This window comes from Syngnathus leptorhynchus, chromosome 3 (genome assembly GCF_054491065.1).
Source record: "Syngnathus leptorhynchus isolate UIUO chromosome 3, UIUO_Slep, whole genome shotgun sequence".
Classification (NCBI taxonomy): Eukaryota; Metazoa; Chordata; class Actinopteri; order Syngnathiformes; family Syngnathidae; genus Syngnathus; species Syngnathus leptorhynchus.
Window position 1 is genome coordinate 9,680,060 of NC_141197.1, and position 20,438 is coordinate 9,700,497.

Consider the following 20,438-nt stretch of genomic DNA (forward strand, 5'->3'; position numbering starts at 1 on the left):
AAATCTCTGCACACTACAATCACTTTTTGTCTGAAGACCCAGCCCCTAAAATTGTTAGGGTTGGACCTCTGGTCATTGATTCAACTCTGAAGTGAAAATGAAAAGAACATTTATTTTGATGTATACCTGTTTTGATCAATTTGATCAGACAGAACGATGAGAAAGTTTGAGCAACTCTGTGACCTTAACACTGGTCTTCAAATGTGAGAACCGTTGTCTATTTATAAAAGCACTTTGTGTTCTAACTTTAGCGTCCGCGGCTGCTACCCTGCTCTCAATATGCTCTTGACACGCTCGTGTGGCTGTAGTTTTATCGTCTCTTCGTCTCCTTGTTCATTCGATCGTGCCACTGCACTTTGCCTCCAGTTTATGTTTATGGAAGGAAATGTGTGTACAAGAATTTGGAGCATCTGAATTTGCATTGCACACTCAACTTCACAATTGTGTGTCTAAAACACTTAAAACATGTAGATTTCATTTTTATTATTCTATTATTCTTTTTTTATTTTTTTATTTTCTTAGATAACTTGGGTTAGGGTTTTAAACTTGGTTTAGTAGGGTTTTAAAACAGGATAGGTGAAATAGGGTTTCAAATTAGGGTTTGGGCTTTGAAAGAAAGTTTCAAGATAGGATTGGGGTTTCTAAGTAGGGTTTCAAACTACGGTTAGGATTTCAAATTAGGTCTAGGATTTTGAATTAGGGTTTCAAATTAGGGTCAAATAGTGCATGAGAGATTAATATTTCATCAGAAATTTGCTATATTATTCAGAATAAAATATAGCTATTTCCGCTACTATTGCATTTGCACCCGATGATGCATGGTGGTTGCTCTGAAGGAAAATTACATGTGGCTTATCAAAAAAAAAATGTACTTGTTGTACACTGGATTGTTTTATCCACCTGATTACAACATCAAACTTTGGACTGCGTTCCTTTTCCTGAGGTCAGAGCGTCGTATCAAATATGACATACCATAAATGCGGACTGCGTGTTTTCCAGCTAGTTGGCCTAGATATCAAACTTTTTTATTGGTCCCACTCTCTTGGAGAAGATATAAAAACAATACTTTGAAATTCATTTTCCAAAATAAGAGCAGTATACAAGTATATGTGTAGAGAACCAACAAATCCACTTTTCCATCTCAAGTGTAACCGACAACGTGAGTGTTACTTAAGAAACTCAGGGTGAAAAGTTGTGGAATGCTAATTGTAATCTTACTTGTTCCTCTGCTTTGAAGTCAAAAGTGTTGACCCATGTTAATATATTGACTAGAAAAACACGCAGAACATGATAGCACATGGAGCAATGAAGAAGTCAGCAAAGTGTTTGCCTTTAAGTTTATTTTTGATATTTTGTAGAACAGGAGAACCGATGATTACAAAAAAGTCCATGTGTTCTACATGCTACACATTAACCTAACTAGCATGCTTGTCTGAAAAAAGTACATAGAAAAAAGGAAAAAAAAAAAAAAAAAGTCATACAATTAAAACTGACGTACAATATACTTAGCATTTACTTTAAATGTACCTTTCCTCTTGCCTCCATGCACGCAATGTTTGATACATCACATTGATTAAAAAAAAAAAAATTAAGACTTTTAGGTGCTGCCCGCCCCCACCCCACCCCGAACAGAATGCACCTATAAATAAAAAAAAATTCAATATCGATGGAAAAATGGAAAGCCTCAACACAGATGAATTTGCATCCTACCATAAAAACAAAAAGGAACACTTGGACGCCCAAATAGTGCTGAAATGAAAATGGTCTTAACCAACTCCTCGCTCTTCAACAATCACATTGAAATGACACAATTTTCCGATCAAATAAATATCGCACGTGCTAGAAATAAATAATGATCACTGAAAAACACCTCACTATGTTCAACTCTAAGGTGAGAGCGATTTCAACTATGTATTTGTTTCATTGTATGAGGATGGTCGTGGTGTGCAAAGCACTAGTGCGGCTTCGGGTGTCTCTCGCGGCTGTTACCTTGAGGTAGATAACACGATACATTACGCCTACGATAATGCTTGCTGCTGGCATCATGTGTCACATTTACAGTATGAAAGGGGCTTTTGCTCAAAAATCCATTTTGCCCTCACACCCCAACAGCCAAATTAGAAAGCCGCCGAGACCTCGAGCGCCGTCCCCGTGCCTATTTTCCGTTCGTCTACAGTACGTGAAGCCAGTTCAGCAATGAGGGTGTAGACATGAACCCGTGAAGGCCTGGGCGTGGAGGCGACCGAAAATTCAAACAAGTCATCCATCTGCACTCTTAAAATTGACTTTTAAAACAACAAGAAAAATTGGTATGAAATGATTCAAGTAGAAGAACAAAAACAGGCTGTCAGAGAGAGAGAGAGGACATTGCTTTTTCTAGTTAAGATGTTTGAAGATGCTGCTGTAGGTTTTGTGGGCGATCTGGGGCGAGCATTTGACAGCACAGGGGGTGAGTGACGCCTGGATGGATTTCAGAGGCAGCTCGTCGGGGCCCAGAGAGTCCAGCTGTACGTTTAGCACGATCTCGCCGCTCCGGGTGAGGAAGTCCTCGCCCGACTCTCTCTCCCTGGCCTCCGGGGTCTCCGTCTCCGGGTCCGACTCTGCGACGCGCTCCTCTGTCCGGCCAAACAGGTGGTCCAGGTAGCTGGTATAGGTGCTTTCCTTCTGGAAGTGCCTGTCCCGGCACGCCTCGTCGATCTCGGCCACTCGTTCTCCGGAGCCAAAGCCCTCCCAGGGATGTGCGGGCCGGGGGACTTCGCTGCCGACCAGCGCCGAGCCGCTGCCTCCCCCCAGCTGGGCCAGGTTGACCAGGCACTTCTCCTCTTTCTCCTGACTTATGGATTTAGACATGGAGCCCGAGCGAGGGGCCTCCAGCTGGGAGACTGAAGAGTTCAGCTCGTTGAGGAGGCCCACCTTGCTGAGCAGGCCCACCTCGCTGAGCAGGCCAACCTCGTTGAGGAGGCCCACCTCCTGACAGGCCTCGGGCTGCAGGCTCAGTTTGATGGTACTGGCGATGAAGGAGTCAAAGTCGAAGCCTTGTTGGCCGGGTGGCTGCGTCTGGTGTTTCTCCTGCTCGTGGTCCTTTTCCGCCAAGCTCTGGGTCTTCTCAGCCTCCCGCATGGCGATCTGGGCCTTCACCAGCCCATTCTTCTCGCACTTGCTCTTGGCCTTGCGGTCGGCCTTCTCCTTGCTTTGCTGCTCCTTCCAGTTGGAGAGGTCGATGATGAGCTTGGGCTCGTAATAGTGGTTGACTTCGCTGTCCCGCCAGATGAGGTTGTCCAGGTAAGAGGGGGACACGGCCTTGTAGTTGCACGTGTGGCTACACTGCAGGTCGCAGTATTTGTTCTCGTGATGCTCGTCCGGCCACGACCGCTCCGACGAGAACGGAGTGGAGTAGTCGAAGGAAAGTTCGTCCAGGAGCTTTTCCCGATCTCCGTCGGCGTACTTCCGAGGGTCCACCTGAAACATGCAACAGGCACAACTCAGCTGGCAATTCTCCCCGCCTTTGTTAGAACGGCGGCGTATCTAAGGCTCAGAAAGTAAGCAACAGCTCGTAACCGGCAAAGCCTGGCAACTGGCGCACGAGAAAGTCAAAGTCTGCAGTTAATCTTCACGCTACCTTTTGAACACTGTCACGATGGCACCAGTAAAAGAATGTTTGATCGCCAGTTAATATTCAAACTCACGCACCTGAACCACTTCCTCATCCGTGACATCAGAGAGGGCCCTCGGATCCACTTGGACTTCTTCTGGGTCGTGAATGCTGTGCAAGTGCCAATCGGCCTCCGACAACTGGCTCTCGTGATACCTGATAAAGAAGGCCGGGGCACAAATAGTCATTAAAATAAGCACTGGTTCACAGGTAAGGTACCTGCTGAGCCTGCTAAACCTTCTAGCATTCAGCTAGTTTCACACACACGCACCTGTCCCATGTGTGGCTGTGGCTCTGGTCCATGAGCAGGATATCGTCGACTTCATCTTCAATGTGGAAAGGGTGCAAAGAGATGGGCTCGTCCAGGGGAAAGGAGTAGTCGGCCATGTAGGGGTGGGCCAGCGCCTCTTCCGCAGTCAAACGATCCATGGGGTTAAAGGTCAAGATCTTTTCGAGGAAGTCCAGGGCTATACATGATGGCAATAAAGAAAGGAAAGATAGGATACATTTAAAAACGCTAACCTAATCACAGTGTAACAGGCTCATGAGTGTGAGCCTGCAGCTACATCGCAGCGCCTCCCCCCCTTATTATGGATTTGAATTTAGGCCATTTTGACAAGTCCGAATTTAAAACTGCACGTCCCAGTGTAGTGCCACATTATGCCAAAACAAGCCTGGCAGCACTGAGTTCAGCTGGAAGAGATGCTGTGCTTTTTTTTTTTTAAAAGAAGAGGCTGAGCAGGCTCACAATTACTGTGGTTCCCACACTGAAAGGAAAAAGAGGCCTGACCCATCCTCCTGCGATAAATGGGGGTTCACTGTATTTCCACTAGGTTGATACCTTGAGGACTGACGTCAGGCAGCAGCGTGGTGAGTGGTGTGTGAGGTTTGGACATGTCGTTGCGGATGAAGATGGGGATGACGCTGTGAAGCTCCTGGCGGTCTTCCTCTCGCAGTACCGGGATGGACTCCAGGATCAGCTGCATCTGCTCCAGTTCGTGGGCCCCTGAGCGAGGAGGCGAACGTTATTCAGGAATATTCAACACTTGGCTGAATTTGCTCCGAGCGCAGCAGAGGTGTTTGCTTTCTGCTCAGCCCAGGCTGCTTAAACAAACGATAGGGCCGCTTTGCAAATATGGCATGACAAACTACGTCAACGTTTACCCGCAAAGAGCGTTTTCCCAGTGAGCATCTCTGCAAAGATGCATCCGGCTGCCCACATGTCGATGGCTTTGGTATAGTTGTTTGGCGAGAGCAGCAGGCGGGGAGACCTGTACCACTTGGTGACAAGACCTTCAGACAGGTGACCCTGCAGCAGCAAAGAGAGAGAGAGAGAGAGAACATTTAGGCACTGAGAATGAAGCGGCACACAACAAACAACATTCGAGACTTTCAAAATGACAAAAGCTGCTCCTGTGGTGTGTGCAGCGTTCGAGTGTACAGCTCATGCACGCGGCACAGCAACAGGACAAAGAGCGCATAGAGACGAGGACAGTTGAAAAGGTGGAGATCAGACACGTGGAGGCCATGTCAGCACTCTGAGAGCAGGATAATCCCTCAGGGTCACATTCGCACCAATCTGCATCAAGGACCATGAACACAAAAGGAAGTTGGCCTCTGAGGGGAAAACGACACCCTCTCTGGCCTCATGCTTTGGTAGTGTGCGGCGAGGCCAAAATGAAATGCTCAGCTCGCCACTGAACAAGGCTCCTGTTTCTGGCCTAATTTAGTGGCAAATGCTCATTGCCACGCTATCCCGAGGCCTGTCCATGCTCAAGCATACTTGCTGGCTGGCTTTTGTAACAAGATAACAGCTCACTGAGCTATAAGAAGTGGGTCATTAGCATTCATATTAGCATATGCATCTAGCCTCATTGCAAGAGTGATCAGCGCATATGAAGAAAGCCTTTTATTGCTACAAAGTTTTACAATGAGCAAAGGCTGGGTCTGGGCCTGTAGTGGACTTTCAAGTATGGCCGATGTGTAGTATTCTCACCAATCACGCATTCATCTTTTTTTTTTTTCAAATTGATTTTATTTACAGCTCGGCACACAATGAAACCCTGTTCCTATCCTGTTGTGATTCTAAGGTTTAAACAATGGCAAAACTAGCAGACGGGGGCCACTCAAGAACTTCTTGCCAAACACCCAGTTCAGTCAAGTTCGGCTGGGGAACATGAGATGAACATTTCAGGTCCACTCAGTCTGGGTAGAAGAATGACAGTGACATTCAATCAGAAGTGATCAAACCTCAGACATTTTTTTTCAATTCAAACCTAATCTACCACATCTCTGACATCAATTAAAAATAGAATTCATCACTGCGGTATCACAGGCCACGTGAGCATGATTGATCAGATAATCCTCTCCAGGAAACCCATTACTCTAAACAGTTTACAAACACATACAGCCTTTGGAAGTTCAAGTTCAAGTAAAAAAAACAAAACAAAAAAAACCTCAGTTTCTTCAGTGTGGTTGGCTTCAGAAATGCTTATTGCTGTCTGAAAAATAGGTCAAGTGTGTGCGGTTTTGGGTTGGAAATTGAGCGAGATTCTTGTGGCAATCCCTGTGAGCCCTTGGATCCCAAACCGAAATTGTTGCCCTCGAGGCTACAAGTTCACCATTATTTTGGTGGTTCAAAATGTTTTTGTTCGGGTGGTGGGGCCAATTATTTTACACATGCATGCGTACCCTTAAAATACAATATCCCATATTACAATATTCGAATGCTAAAACTACAAAATCGAGTCTAACTGAGGGGGAAATGGAACATACGACTTAGTTTTGGATGAAGTTAAAGAAGTACACGAGTCTCTTTGGAGGAGAATCTGAGTGGTTCAGGTCAGATGGTTGCACGTGAATTCCAGTCATTCTTGACGTGGAGCCACCACAAGGGCTGAACACAGGGTTGGTTCCCACCCACATAGCGTGCATTCTCAGAACAAAAGGAGCGATCTAACACTTCATGCCAAATCCAAACCGGATTAATTTCAACTAATTCTAAGGGACAGTTTAGAACTCATCTTAACTTTATCAGATCCAACGACCCAAGGTAAATGAGGATTCAAGTTGAGAAGTATCTTGAACAGCACTTGAGGACCAAATGAGCCAATGATAAAGTGACTCTTTATATTAATAATATTAACATGCCTCTTATGGCTCACTTCAAAAAGAGAAAAAGTACAAAAGTGGATGTCAGCGCAAACTTGAAAAGTGATCGAGTTGAACTGGGCAGCTGACACTAGCACACACCCAGCGGCTGCAGGACAGCTTAGTGCAGTGGAGTTCAGGGGGTGATGGGTTCATTTTCAAGTAAGCCTGGTTCAGTCTGAAACACGAACCCTACTATCAAATAGCTGCTGGTGCCATGTAAAGGGTAGTTAGTGGATAGCAGCGATATTTGCATTCTGTGTCTCTATCTCACTCGCAGTACTATTGTTATCACTCAGGAGACAAGACAAAACACAGCAGCTCTGTTTGGAAAGAAAAGTAGCCAGTTCAAAATCAGCCTGACCACAGCGTTTGTAACCTTGCTAGAAAGTCAGCAGACGATGGCCCGAGCACAAGAGGCCAGACCCCCAGCCCATCAATTAAAAAGTCTATCGAGGCCAAAAGCCCACATGGAACGAAGACAGAAGAATGCTGCGGGATTAAAACACTTGCGAGCGAAACACATTTTTTCCCTTCTCACAGTGTGACTCATGTGAGAACACATTTGTCAGAGATTTACCATGGAAGTGGCACTTGGCACAAAAACAATGAGTCGGCACGAAAAAAGGTGGCAGCCGTCACGATTCTATCTAGCCGTGCGATGACTGAAAAGGCACCAGTCATAAGGGTTGAGTCACGTGGGCCAGTCAGACAAACCAATGACTAATCTGAGTCACGCACGTGTGATTGCTTCATTGCCCTCAATAGTGAGAGCAAGTAAACCTCCCCGGTCCCCCACCTAGATTTCAACATCACGCCACCATATGGGCTTCAAAAAGAATTCCCTCATCCCTTTTATAAGAGTGACTCTACACACAAGGCCAATACAAAAAAAAAAAAAAACTTCCATCTGGCGATGATACACGGGGAATCACATTCGCTGTCATACTACCTGCAACCTGTTATTAAAGCTGCAGACAAGAGAAAACATGCTCTTTGCCTTTTAATTTTCAAATGTAACCAGGCTCTTATAAGAAAACAAAGATACATTAATTCTTCTGTTAAGCCAACAATCAAAAATGTGCGTGTGTAAATTCAAAAATGATAGGCAATGTGTTTTTCAAAGCCTCACTTCTCCTGAGAAGGGAAACAGAGGCGTTACCTCACGGAACCGCATCCCGTCTTGTTGACTTCCTGCTCTGAAACTGCGTCACCCCTGGGATGACCACATTACTGTGTGATCACGTAAACACTACATGGCAAGGGGAAGCACTTAGCTTTTTGGTCCCAATGACTATACACTCCTCTTTTCTTACCTTGTGGGAATAGTGGGGGTCCATGATGCGAGCCAGACCAAAGTCGCCAATCTTCAGTACCAGGTCCTCTGTGTTGACAAACAGGTTGGCGGGCTTGAGGTCGCGGTGGAGAACATTGGCAGAGTGGATGTATTTGAGCCCCCTGAGGAGCTGGTACATGAAGAGCCTGGCGTGGCCTTCGGACAGAAGGCCGCGCTCCAGAAGCTGACACAGGTCTGTCTCCATGTACTCCTGCACTATGTAAACCGAGTTGACCTCAGTCAGGGACACCACATCCTCCGTTAGCCTGCGACCGCTGGGGCCCAACGTTTCAAAAACCTAGAAAAGGACATAGGCAAGCAAAGGGAATTATTTGGGGGGTTGTCAGTCATCAAAATCATCTCTGCCTGACATGCAAGTTTAATTTGTTATAGTCCCATGTATGCATTCTCGTCTTCTAATTTCTGATCATAAAATGGCCATAAGAGGGCAGATATCGGCCACTGTCACAAGTACAGATACCTTGAAATAAGGCTGGTGTCTGTACCGATACCTGGTATCGATACTAAGGTTTAGAGCTACTCTGCCCTATGCTCCTTGCGAGTATATCTGAATCACACTTAGAACTCATAAAATAAAACAAACACCAAGCAACTGCAAACTTGAAATTTCACGAGTTAATGTACCATCGTATATCGCACTAAATCGAGAGTACATACATACCTTGACTATATTGTCGTGGTCCAGGCGTCTTATAATCTTAATTTCTCGGAGGGCATGCTTGACACTTTGGGGATCAGTCAGGATAATCTTCTTCACCGCCACACGCTTGTCACAATCGGTGTCAACCGCTGAGAAAACCAGGCCGTTCCCTCCATAGCCGAGAGGCTTCAAATCCATGTAGCGAGAGCCCAGGTCGAAGCCGTGGATGTTCATCAGTGACTCAAACTTCTCGGCCATAATGACTATTACTTTGAATGTTATCTCTAGTTTGCTTTAATCTGTTTATGCTCACAGAAGACCCCCCCTACCCCACATAAACTGCCTCAGATGCTACACTAACCGCACTCCAAATGCAGTCAACTGCTTCCCAGGTAACTAACTCCCTGTCCCCTGTGCAGCCGTAATTGTCAGATTAAATTGTAGTTAAAGTTCTTCATCTTGAGTGAGGACAATTTTGAAAATCCAACACCACTCCTGGTTGGGTGGCTTCACTTAACAGAGCAGCTCTTCCGCTTAAAGAAATCAATGGAATGGACGTTGAGGCCAATTAAAAATGCACTGTTAAGTGCTAAAAGCACATGGTTGCATTCTCACAGTGGTATACATTCAGTGTATAACTGGTCCTGAGCAGCTTCATGGGAAATGTGCCAATCTTTTTATGCTTTTCCTTTTTTTCTGTTTTTTTTTGTTTATTTCTGAATAATTTTCCTAATCAAAAAAAATTATGAAGACCCTGGCCTTTAGATTGGGGTGTTAATTGTGAGCCTCAGTGATCAGGTGGCTCAAGCTCGCCACAGTCACAATCGAAACAATCCTCCATTTTAATTGCCTAGAACCTGAAATACAAGAGAGATCACAAAAGAAAATATGTCAATTACATATGTATTGACACTACTGCTTGAAATTAAATACACAAAGGTTCACTCAAGGACAGTAGTGAAAAAGCACTCAGCACCTATATGAGTAGATGCTATACAGTACTGTACTACAATAACACATTTGTAATTAATCGATTTAAACTCAACTTTTATCACACTGTAGTCAACTACAAAAAAAACCTCTAGTCAACCACAAGGAAGTACAGGTAAAAGTAAATCAATAAAAAAGAAATACAAGACACCTGAAGAATCTATTAAAATACAGTCACGGATTATTTGTACTAATTGTTCCACCTAAATAGCCATTCAATTATTATTACAATATAGTTAAACACTTTGCAACATGTTTACGATAAATGAGCCCGCTGTAACATGTTTTAGAGAATATAGTATTTATACTTCGTTACTTTGTGTCATTAATAGCAGCGAACTCTACCCACCCGTTATAGTCGCCGCTAGGGTATCGGTTGACCTGTTTAACAAGCAACCTCAAATTAAATAGGAAATAATAATCGTGGGATAGTATATCGATAAGACGGTATTTGTTGATTTTAACACCCGAACGTGACATTGACGGTGGAAATGAGACCAACTGACGGAAAAGGGAGAGGTGAACATTAGCTCGCCTGATCGTAGACTTGCCATGCGTAGAAATAAACATCGATATGGATATAAAATACCCCCACAGATCCGAAATACATTACCGATGTGAAAGAAATATTAAAAGTCGCGAAAAGACGACGAGTAGGGTGCCATTTGAACGGAAAACCTCACGGCACAGACAAAGGGGCCGTTGTTGGCGAGGCGACTGACTACGTGGTACAAGCTGCCCCACCAGCACAAAGCCGACACAAGAGACTCACAAGACGCTCCATCGAGGATCACAGATACAATCCGAATGAACGCGGAATACTCACAGTTCGTATTCGTCGCATTGGAATCGAGAGGGATGAAATTAATCAGACTCGGCGGTGGTTAGCGTGGGCTCCGCTCCCGGAGCTCGGCCGATCTAATGCAATCGCCATTTGGCACAGCACAGACAGACGCCAACGAAGCCGTGACGTCAGTTAGATGCCTTCCTTGACTGTAGGACATTTAACAATCACTCCCGTTCACCTTCGAGCATGCTATGAAGGTAAGCGAAGTTTTCCCAAAGAGGGATGGCTACAAAACTGTGTCAACTTTCAACATTGTAAACTTTCCATAGGAATTGACGGACATGAATAGAAATAAATACACTGTCCTGCACGTTTTAGCAGTTTATAATGCGAATGTTTCTTTGAAGACGGTACAACTGACGCATGATAACGGTGTGGCTTTGAATTTGCGCTCCACATTTTCGATTCGCGAGTTTCAGGATGTTTGAGTGGCTTTGAACGCAACACTACGGATGAGCTTTGAATCCACGTGATGACGCCTAATTCAAAATCCAATGCGAGATTCTTTCCACTTCAAATTGGAGCAGAAAAACATGTTATTGTGTGGAAGTAAACACAAAATCTGCCAGTATAACTATACTGTTCCATATTCAACTATAATCCCCTCACATTGAATGCAGTCTTTTAGATTGTCAACAGAAGATACATGGTAGCTATTTACATTTATTTTTCTCCTTCCAGTGGATTATGTCATATAATTTTGTGTTAACACAAATACAGTGGTGATTAGGGGAAAAACAATCTCAGTAATCACAATAATGTAAGTGTCAAGCACAAGGGTGTATTTAGTCATTTGGGGACCCAAGGCAAGCTCAGTCACGGGGCCCTCCACATAATGAACTGACAAAAGTTTGATTTGAACCGCAACACAGTCTTCAATGAAGTCCTTGAAACACATCTGGCGGATTACTATTGAACACATAAAGCATGCAACACTTTTACTCTAATGAATAAGAACATTAATTAATCATCATTTAGTAGTACACTTTCAACCACATTCATTCTCACAAAGATTTTATCACGCCTTGATAATGAAAAGTGTCATTTGTGTCACTTGGATGTATTTTTTTTTAAGTGTGTGAATTAGGACTAAAGCAGTTATTGCTTAAAATGATAGAACATTTTATCAATATTTTTTATGTGGCTCAGGCAATTGCTTACAGAGTATTTCCTTAGTATTAAGTCATATATTATGACTTGAAATAGTATGTTTGTTCTATCATTTTGGTGACGTTGTTTTTCTGTTGTTGCAAAAATAATGTCGCAATGTGCTTCCTTTGCTGTTCCAAATCATTGTTTGATTTCCTTCTCGCTGGCTTATAACTTCGTCAGCCGATTAAAATGAAGCAATATTGCATTAGCAGTGTGTCAAAAAGGAAAATCCCCTTGCATGTCTCACATATTCGCACACGCAAACACAAGCACTCACTGCAGTTGGCGGATTTACAAAATCCATCTGGCAGCATGCACGATGCGCAGGATCTTTCTCTTCAATCACCATTCAATCCAAAGGTTAGGTCCACCGAGAGCAAATATGACGAAGGGTAGCCTTGAGTTTGCTCGAATCATCTTTCATTTCATTCACGCTGCACTCGCGACTGTGTGAACGCTGTGAATGGCCGGATGGACGGACGGACGGACGGACGCGCACGGGGCGGGATGGAAGGGAGCGCACATCACAGTGCAGCATCATCGGCATCCGCAAGGCACACCATGTGAGCGAGCATGTGCTCCACAATGCGGATGCCTCAGCCTTATACAGGCCGGGATGGGCTCGGTTCAGCTCGGCTCGGCTCGGGCATGCCCACTTGATGCTGTGCGGGATGCGGCACATCTTATTGGTCCCTTATAAAGCAATGTTAAATACTGCATGTTTTTAATTAGTCTTACTATTAAAATTATTTTTCCACTCCTAATTGCCTTTTATAAATTATATTACTAATCATTTTTTTCCATGACTATATTAAATTGCTGCACACTAGTAGGACAACTAAGGCATATTATTTGATAACTGTGTGCTAGTAGGAGTACTGCTAATGACCTAGAATTAACATTAACGTGAACGTTCAACATTTTACTATTTATTAAATAGTGGTTGCAAGCACATGTCAACTAGTGCATAAGATTGGCCTTGCTAGTAAAATGTAGTTGTCATATTGAATTAATGGTGAAATGTCTTTCCATAAAATTGTTGGAGAAATTATTTGATATCCTCGATAGTCACCGCAAGGTTGTATTAGTAGGCTGCAAATGACACTAACAGTGGAAGACTGTTATTAGTAGGAAAAGACACTGTGAGCTTACTAGTCTCCTGACTTGTGTTACTAGTGAGGACAAAGCTAAAACATGGACTTTAAAGTGAATATCAAGATTATGGAATTAAGGTTCATGCAGTGTCCGATAATTAAAAGCATACAGCACCAAGTTGTGTCTAATTGGACTGCAATGTTGACTGTATACTTTAAGCTGCTGTTTAACCTCATGATGAGTCGACGTATGTATACTTGGATGTATGGTTATGTAACAGACACATGGATGCTGGCATGCCACACATGTAGGGAAAGTAATGCAATGCAGGTCACATTGCAAGAGCGCCACCAGTTTCTGTCTGTAATAAGCACCTTTTACTCTCCAACTATCTACCGTATGCATGTGCATACGCATCTAGTACCTACCTAGATCGATCGGTCTGTCTGTCTGTCTGCCTGCCTGCCTGCCTGCCTGCCTGCCTGCCTGCCTGTCTGTCTGTCTGTCTGTCTGTCTGTCTGTCTGTCTGTCTGTCTGTCTATCTATCTATCTATCTATCTATCTATCTATCTATCTATCTATCTATCTATCTATCTATCTATCTATCTATCTATCTATCTATCTATCTATCTATCTATCTATCTATCTATCTATCTATCTATCTATCTATCTATCTATCTATCTATCTATCTATCTATCTATCTATCTATCTATCTATCTATCTATCTATCTATCTATCTATCTATCTATCTATCTATCTATCTATCTATCTATCTATCTATCTATCTATCTATCTATCTATCTATCTGATTGTCGAGTATCTGATTGTCGTAGTTTCCTTTCCCACTTGTCAATGTGAATCTGAGTGTGAAAGGTTAACTATCTTCATAGTATGTGACCTGAGATTGACCCAGACAAGGGTGAAAATCTCGGTTTTGTACAAAGTTGGCTCCGATAGGCTTGTATAGAAAAAGGATGGGTAGCGTAGCTATTAGTGTATGTGGTGAGGATCTCCTTCCCTCAAGACAAAAACTGATTAGAAAACTGAGAGATAATGGCATACAGACACACAGACCATTATTATGGTAGTAATGTAGATTGTGTATCTGGCAGTGAAACCTAGGTTGTAATCGGGATGGAACGACATAAACAGAATTGCTTCATCCCGCTTCACTTTTCGACAGGTCGTGTAAAACATAATGTGAAATGAAGTTCTAACAAGTGTGTTGTACTTGCCGAGATAAGCAAAATCAAATCAAATTACAGTTTTCTCAGTTGCTTTGGAACATTTCTCAGATCAGTTCTCTTTAACTTTTAAGTCCAACACATTTTGTGCCCCTGTTTGATACCCATACAAAATATTAGTACTCTTCTTCAACATAGGGGCACAAAGTGAGCTTTTTGTGTGACACTGCTGACCAAAACATCTTTATCATTTATTGCCAGCAGCACTATCGTTCAAAAAAAAAAAAATACAAAGCGTATATGAACCTTTTGCATTATAATTACACTAATATTCCTTAATACTAATTCCACAAATTAATATCTCATCACTTTCATTCATGCCTGATATTGCCACTTACCAAACGTGAGACTCTCCCGATGTGACCGATGCAATAACATGATCTTCCGGTGTGCAGTCCACTTAAAGTAATGCATCCAACATTGGTAGCAGGTGCAGATATCTATCCGTATATATCTAGTAAATATATGAAGGTACTGTCAGAGTGTTGGCGATGTGTTATCCTACTCCATGTGCCTCTGTTTGTGAGGCGGAGCTCACTGGAGACTTAATATAGGCCAGGCCAGAGAGGGGAGGAGACTGCTCTCTGTATGGCCTGGCCTGTCAGTGTGTCAGACCTACGACCTACGTTTGTGTTCACTGCCGTATTTCCACTGTGCCAATGAGTGCTTCACAACCTATATTGAGTCAAGGGCCGGGTACATATATTGTATTAGGAGAAGGTTCAAGTATAAACGGGTCATCCCAGGATCACAGGACAATTTTAGAAAATGAACAATTTATTTAGAGATTTTTTGGTTCTATTGATATAAACATGGAAACGGTATGAAAACTTGAAGCGGACTTACCTCGGGCCTACAAAGTACTTGTGGTTCAGAGCAACGAGCTCAATGATGTCATTTCACCTGAGTCGCGGAGCTCACTTTTTGTGTCTGGCCACTGTTAAACAGGCAAAATCCACCAGTTTGTATCCATCTCAGTGGGCGGACATTTTAACACTTGCTGTTGACTGAAAATGACATCGCAATTGCCAGGTCACAACCAATTACAGCTCAGCTTCTGAAAACTGGTTTATCTCAGGACAACAACAATTTACACAAGTTGCTATTTTTGAGCATGAATGTTTTGGAATGTAATGGTGGTTGGGGAGGTGATACAACTGGAATAACTCATATTCTGGAATAATGATGATCATGTCTAAATTTACTCACAAATGTACTCAGTGTAAAATCTGGAAGCTGTTAGGCCACTCTAGTTCTTCGTGGTTCATATGTTAAATCAGGATGTCATAAGGATGGGAACTATTTATCATCATCCCCAATCATGGAATTGTCATGTTAAAATTCCCTAGTTAAAAAAAACCCAAAACATATACACCACCACCTTCTTTGCTACAAACATGTCAAAATATTAGAAAGAGCTCACAAAATGATACAGTGCATTTCTTTGTCAGCTACCTGATTCATCCATTGATCCATAAGTGTGTGCTGCACACTCTTTGATATTCATTTTCTTGACATTGCATTTATTTAATTTTTATGCTACCTGCAAAAAGGTTTTAACTTTCAAATTCAACCCACAAATTGGATTTAACCCCTGAGTGGGTCGATTTTGGCCCACGGGCCTTATGTTTGACAACACTGATTCATGGGTTGTCGAGCAAGCCTTGAAAAGTAGCCCCTGTGAGCTAATTTTAATTATCATTATTGATTTAATGCTGATTACCCCAATTGAGAGCAATGAGAGAGCATTATGTAACAAATTGCCAGTCAGAATGAGGCACAATGATCTCTGATTGATGGTGTTTTACCATTATATAACATCTCATCTGGGTGGCCGATGAGCCAAGGTGTGGAACGGTCCAAGAGGGCAGAGCGCAATTTCTCCTCTCGATATCAATGCACACACACCCTGGTCAAGGAAGATACCAACCACACAACTCTGGTATTTCACAGTGTTGTGAAAGAAGCCCTTTCATAGAACATTTTTTTCTGCACTCTGAGCTGAGGTAGCAAAAGTATTCCCATTCTGTACAGCAAAACAAAAAAGACACAAAAAAAAAAAAGACTGAAAATTACATCACAGTGCCAAAGAGCTTAGGGAACAACTAATCATGGCTCACCCGTGTCCTGGGTTTGGACATGTGATGTAGGCAAGCTGAGCAAATGTGATGTTTTCAGTCCACAGCAAGTGGCAAAATGGCTGTGTCCCGAGATGAATAAAAACAATCTGGATTTGGTTGCTTTATTCATATTCAACCATTGCAATCAGTAATCAGGCTATCATGTTTAAAATTACTCGGACTGCATTTAACATTTTATTGTAAAAAAGATAGTTTTGACCTGACTTGTCTTTTATGTAGAAGTATAAATAAATAAATGAATAAATAAATAAACGAATGAATGAATAACACGCCATACTTAAGAAGAGGTAAAGGTACAGTATTTGCATTAAAAAAAGAAGACTAGTAGAGCTAGAAATATTTATTTGAATCCTGTATATCGTATAAAGTTCAGTCATCCATTCATTTTCAACACCACTTATCCTGCTCAGGGTTGCGAGGGGTACTGGAGCATATCCCAGGAGACATCGGGTGAAAGGAAGACTGTATCCTAACCTGGTCGTCAACACATAAAGATAAACAATCAGTCACACCCACATGCACATCGCCACTGTATTATATGCAGTCAGCATGCCATTTCGGAATGCTCACACAGAATCGAAAGAGTCCTCCGCAATGGTGACGTTATGTGCTCACCTGTTCCAAGATGCTTCTCTGATCTTGCGTCAGCACACAGCCGCAAGCAGTCACACATGCAGTTTTCTCCTCCATACACAACTCCCCTCAACTTTTTTTTTTGATATCCGCTTTCAAATGTTAACAATTATGCAATCATCTCTGCTTCCAGTAAGTGTTGATGAATCACACTTTGCATTAATAGGGGAGTGGTGACATGCAAAACTAGGAAAACAAGTTGAGCCTCCGGCCCAAATGATACCAAAAAAAAAAATAATCACTGTGATGTTTCAATGCGGAAAGAGTAATAAAGCAATTAAAGGTGTTCAAATTCTTTACTGCCTATTAAACTCTTCTCTCAGCTCATTGTTTTATTTATGGCTTGGCATGTTTCAACCCCTGACAAATTTGTTCTGTAGGTTTTCGGTCTGACAAGTCTTTACTTTCTATCTTCCTGAACCTGAGCCAGATGTCATTCAACCTGCTTGTGTGTGTCAAAAGTCAAGTGTTTGGTGACACGAGAGAAGGTCTAAGGTTCTGATCTCGTTCAATCTAAACCGAGCCCTGAGAAGCACACGTTTACACATGCAGAATAATATTGCAGGCATTTTACTCACGTAGCTGTCCATGCATAGTACAGTAAGGAACGGTATACGGCTGATCCATATCTATCGAGAAAGAATCAACGGCTTCTATCATTTCAAACGGGGACTGTAGTGAATCCATCGCCATTCCTAAATGACAAGGGTTTAATATCTGGAATCAAAAAGACACCGCCTCAATCGCCTGAAAAAGATCATAAAACACTGATAATGTCTATAATATTAAAATGAGTTCAGAGTATCAGCTCAACAAAAGATGCCCATAATAAATGACATTGCCTGTGTGTGATAACATCAACTCGGCATCTTTTGTTACGTCACTCTATTTTACAACACGCAAGGCCGGGTTACTCATAATATTTGGCATTAAAATAAGATCATGGATGTCTTGTGTAGTTATTATCAGCAATCTGCTGTCTGAGCATATTTCATAAGTTGTCACTTGTATGCTGTTGATACACCAGAGTATTTTATGATACATGGGACTCAAGGTCGTAGTGCTATTACCAAATCTAGGTACAACATTAGGTACATCTGCACAAATGAATGGAAAGTTCTCATAACAAATCATCAACTTGTTGTTTTTGGTTCTCAAGCTGTCTTGGATTTTGTGAATCTTTTGAAGTTGCAATGTTTTTAGAAATGTAGTGAGTGCAATGGTCATTCACAAAATGACGTAACCTTCCCCATGATCTCTTCTAACATATTTCCACTCACCAATCTTTAGCCGCTCTCTGCTAGCGTCAAACCTTTTATCCCGCAATAGGTCCCTCTGTCGGTGCGTACCATTGATCATCCTCAGCTTTTTCCATTCACTTGCCAGCAACCTTTTGCTGAAACCTTTTTACCTCCATCCTCAGGTTCAGTCATTTTATGACATATGAGGAGCCATCCGGGAAATCATTCCGTAGTGTCTGGGAGCATTTTAATCGTGTCTGAGAAGTAATGGTGAATGATGTCCCCTAACAGCCATTCATAGCGACAGTAGGATGAAATGCGCTCTGCACCGGCATTAGGCAGAAGCCTGTTGTTTTCATGTGACAGCAGGCAGTTAATGAGCCTAAATCAAGCTACTCACTGCAGCACTTCCTTTTGCTTTTCCCACTAAATCGCCCCGGGTCGATCAGCGCACGTTTTTCAGCCAGTTCCCAGAATGGCAGATTTAATGGGGTGCCTGTCTGGCTTGTGTGAGGCTCACCCTGCCAAGTTGTCACAGTGTGCTGCCAGCCACGGCATCCTAATGATTGGATAAAATGCTCTCCTTGGGTAGCTTATCTCATCTTCGGGCTGAAATCACTGGCAACCTTAAACACTGTGGGTATATATATATATTTGAGACAAGGTTCAGAGGTGGCGAAAGTACGGAGAGTGTAAAATATTGGGGTAACTCCTGTATTAAAATAGAACGAATAAAAAAACAACACAAACATTGTGATATGCTGTAATTAAGCACAAAAGTCAATTTGATTGTCACATATACAATAGTTCAGAATCAATATTTATCTAAAAAAAAAAAGTAAATACAATACATCATTTCAGTGATTTCCAGTGCAGAGTTCCAGACTTTCCCTGGCTTTGCAAGAACGCCGGCTCTAAAAGGTCAGTGTTTTCATCAGTGCTGGTAGGAGCACTCCTTTCGCTACCGTCAAGAGCAGATCTTGTTTCAAAAAACCTGCCATGGATGGTGAACTATGAATTGGAGCAGTGTGGTGGTTATTAACAGATACTGAACTGAGACAAAAACCTCTTGCCAGGCATCAATGTTGCAACACAGCTCAAGTGTCAATTGGCATGCAATGGGCAATGACATGCTTAAGAAAACTGCAAAGCCTGAGTGATGCAAACGTGAAAAAAAAGAGCTGTATAGTGACTTTTGGGAAACCCTCTATCTTGAAAGGTTCAAAAGGGATCATGACACAACCTCATCTGTCCTCTTGTGACCCACCTAAAATAATTTGCTGAATCACGCCACAATTTTTCCATGTTCCATTTTTACAAGGGGAAGTCAACCGTCAAATTTTCTTTGTAATTATATTTTATGTGCAGCCCAACTATTCGAAACACAGTGTTCTGATTAACGATTATTTGTGGAATATGAATCAAACAGGCAAATGACTGGCCAGATGGTCAAGCCCTGAGATGGATAAAGTCAGATGAATTTCACTGGTTAACTCATATTTCACATTTGCTTGACCCATGGGAACCAACCTTTATATAAAAAAAAATATGAAAAAGAAGCACTGTCTCATTGCAACATAATGTACATATATCTCCATATGTATCAATGTCACAATGGAATTCTTTGGGCTTCTTTTTTGGTGGAAAAAAAAATGTTTGTGGATGGCTGAACTGTGCTGAAGAATATCAGTGGTCAGTTATCCAATGTCAAGTCTACTTTCATCACATTATATATAGTCAGCTACAAAAAAAAAAGTGTATGCGCTTGCTCGGCATCCTGCCCCTTAACACCAAAACAAAAATCTGGGATTTTCCAGCCAGACAATAAATTGGTCAGTAGTTGACTATCGATTGTCCTGTGCAAAGCATCAATCATTAACTTGTGCACTGTGTTACTATATCACGGTGCAACGGGAAGGGAAGTGGAAAAACACCTTGCAGGGACAATGAACCAACCCAGGTTTGTATTGCAACAACATGTAATCCTCCACCGAGGTATGCTCCGTCCCTTGAACCGTGTGAGGGCCGAGCTGTGTGTGTGTGTTTTTCCAGCTGTAACACCCTACGTGGACTGCACGGTTTTCAAGCAATGGGTCATTGTAGTTCATCAGCATCATCTGTTCATTTCAAGTGCTGAGAAAGACAGCCCCAAATCTTAATTTGTTATTATTATGACTATCTACTTCTTTGTATCCCTTTTATCTCAAAGAAATAATAGATAGTGAGGTTAGAAAATATGGGTCATTCCATGTATGGAGGACAATTCAGGCATCCTTTCTGAAAAACGGACAATTT

General features: G+C 42.4%; 1 protein-coding gene across 1 annotated transcript; it reads right to left on the reverse strand.

The window, feature by feature from the left end:
- Positions 1-1,322: 1,322 nt before the first annotated feature.
- On the reverse strand, positions 1,323-10,939 carry mapk6 (mitogen-activated protein kinase 6). Its single transcript, XM_085907430.1, has 8 exons — positions 10,616-10,939; positions 8,821-9,656; positions 8,119-8,436; positions 4,817-4,961; positions 4,494-4,658; positions 3,924-4,119; positions 3,691-3,808; positions 1,323-3,459 (listed from the first exon to the last, which is right to left on the reverse strand). Exons 2-8 carry the CDS (start codon positions 9,055-9,057, stop codon positions 2,377-2,379), a joined length of 2,262 nt encoding a protein of 753 aa, XP_085763556.1. The 5' UTR covers positions 9,058-9,656; positions 10,616-10,939; the 3' UTR covers positions 1,323-2,376.
- Between the last annotated feature and the right edge of the window lie 9,499 nt (positions 10,940-20,438).

Coding starts and splice junctions, on each gene's coding strand:
- mapk6 (XM_085907430.1), bottom strand. CDS start 9,057: ATGGCCGAGAAGTTTGAGTCACTGATGAACATCCACGGCTTCGACCTG. Junction 8,437..8,820: donor ACCACGACAATATAGTCAAG/GTATGTATGTAC, acceptor GTCCTTTTCTAG/GTTTTTGAAACGTTGGGCCC. Junction 4,120..4,493: donor GCCTGACGTCAGTCCTCAAG/GTATCAACCTAG, acceptor CATCATGTATAG/CCCTGGACTTCCTCGAAAAG.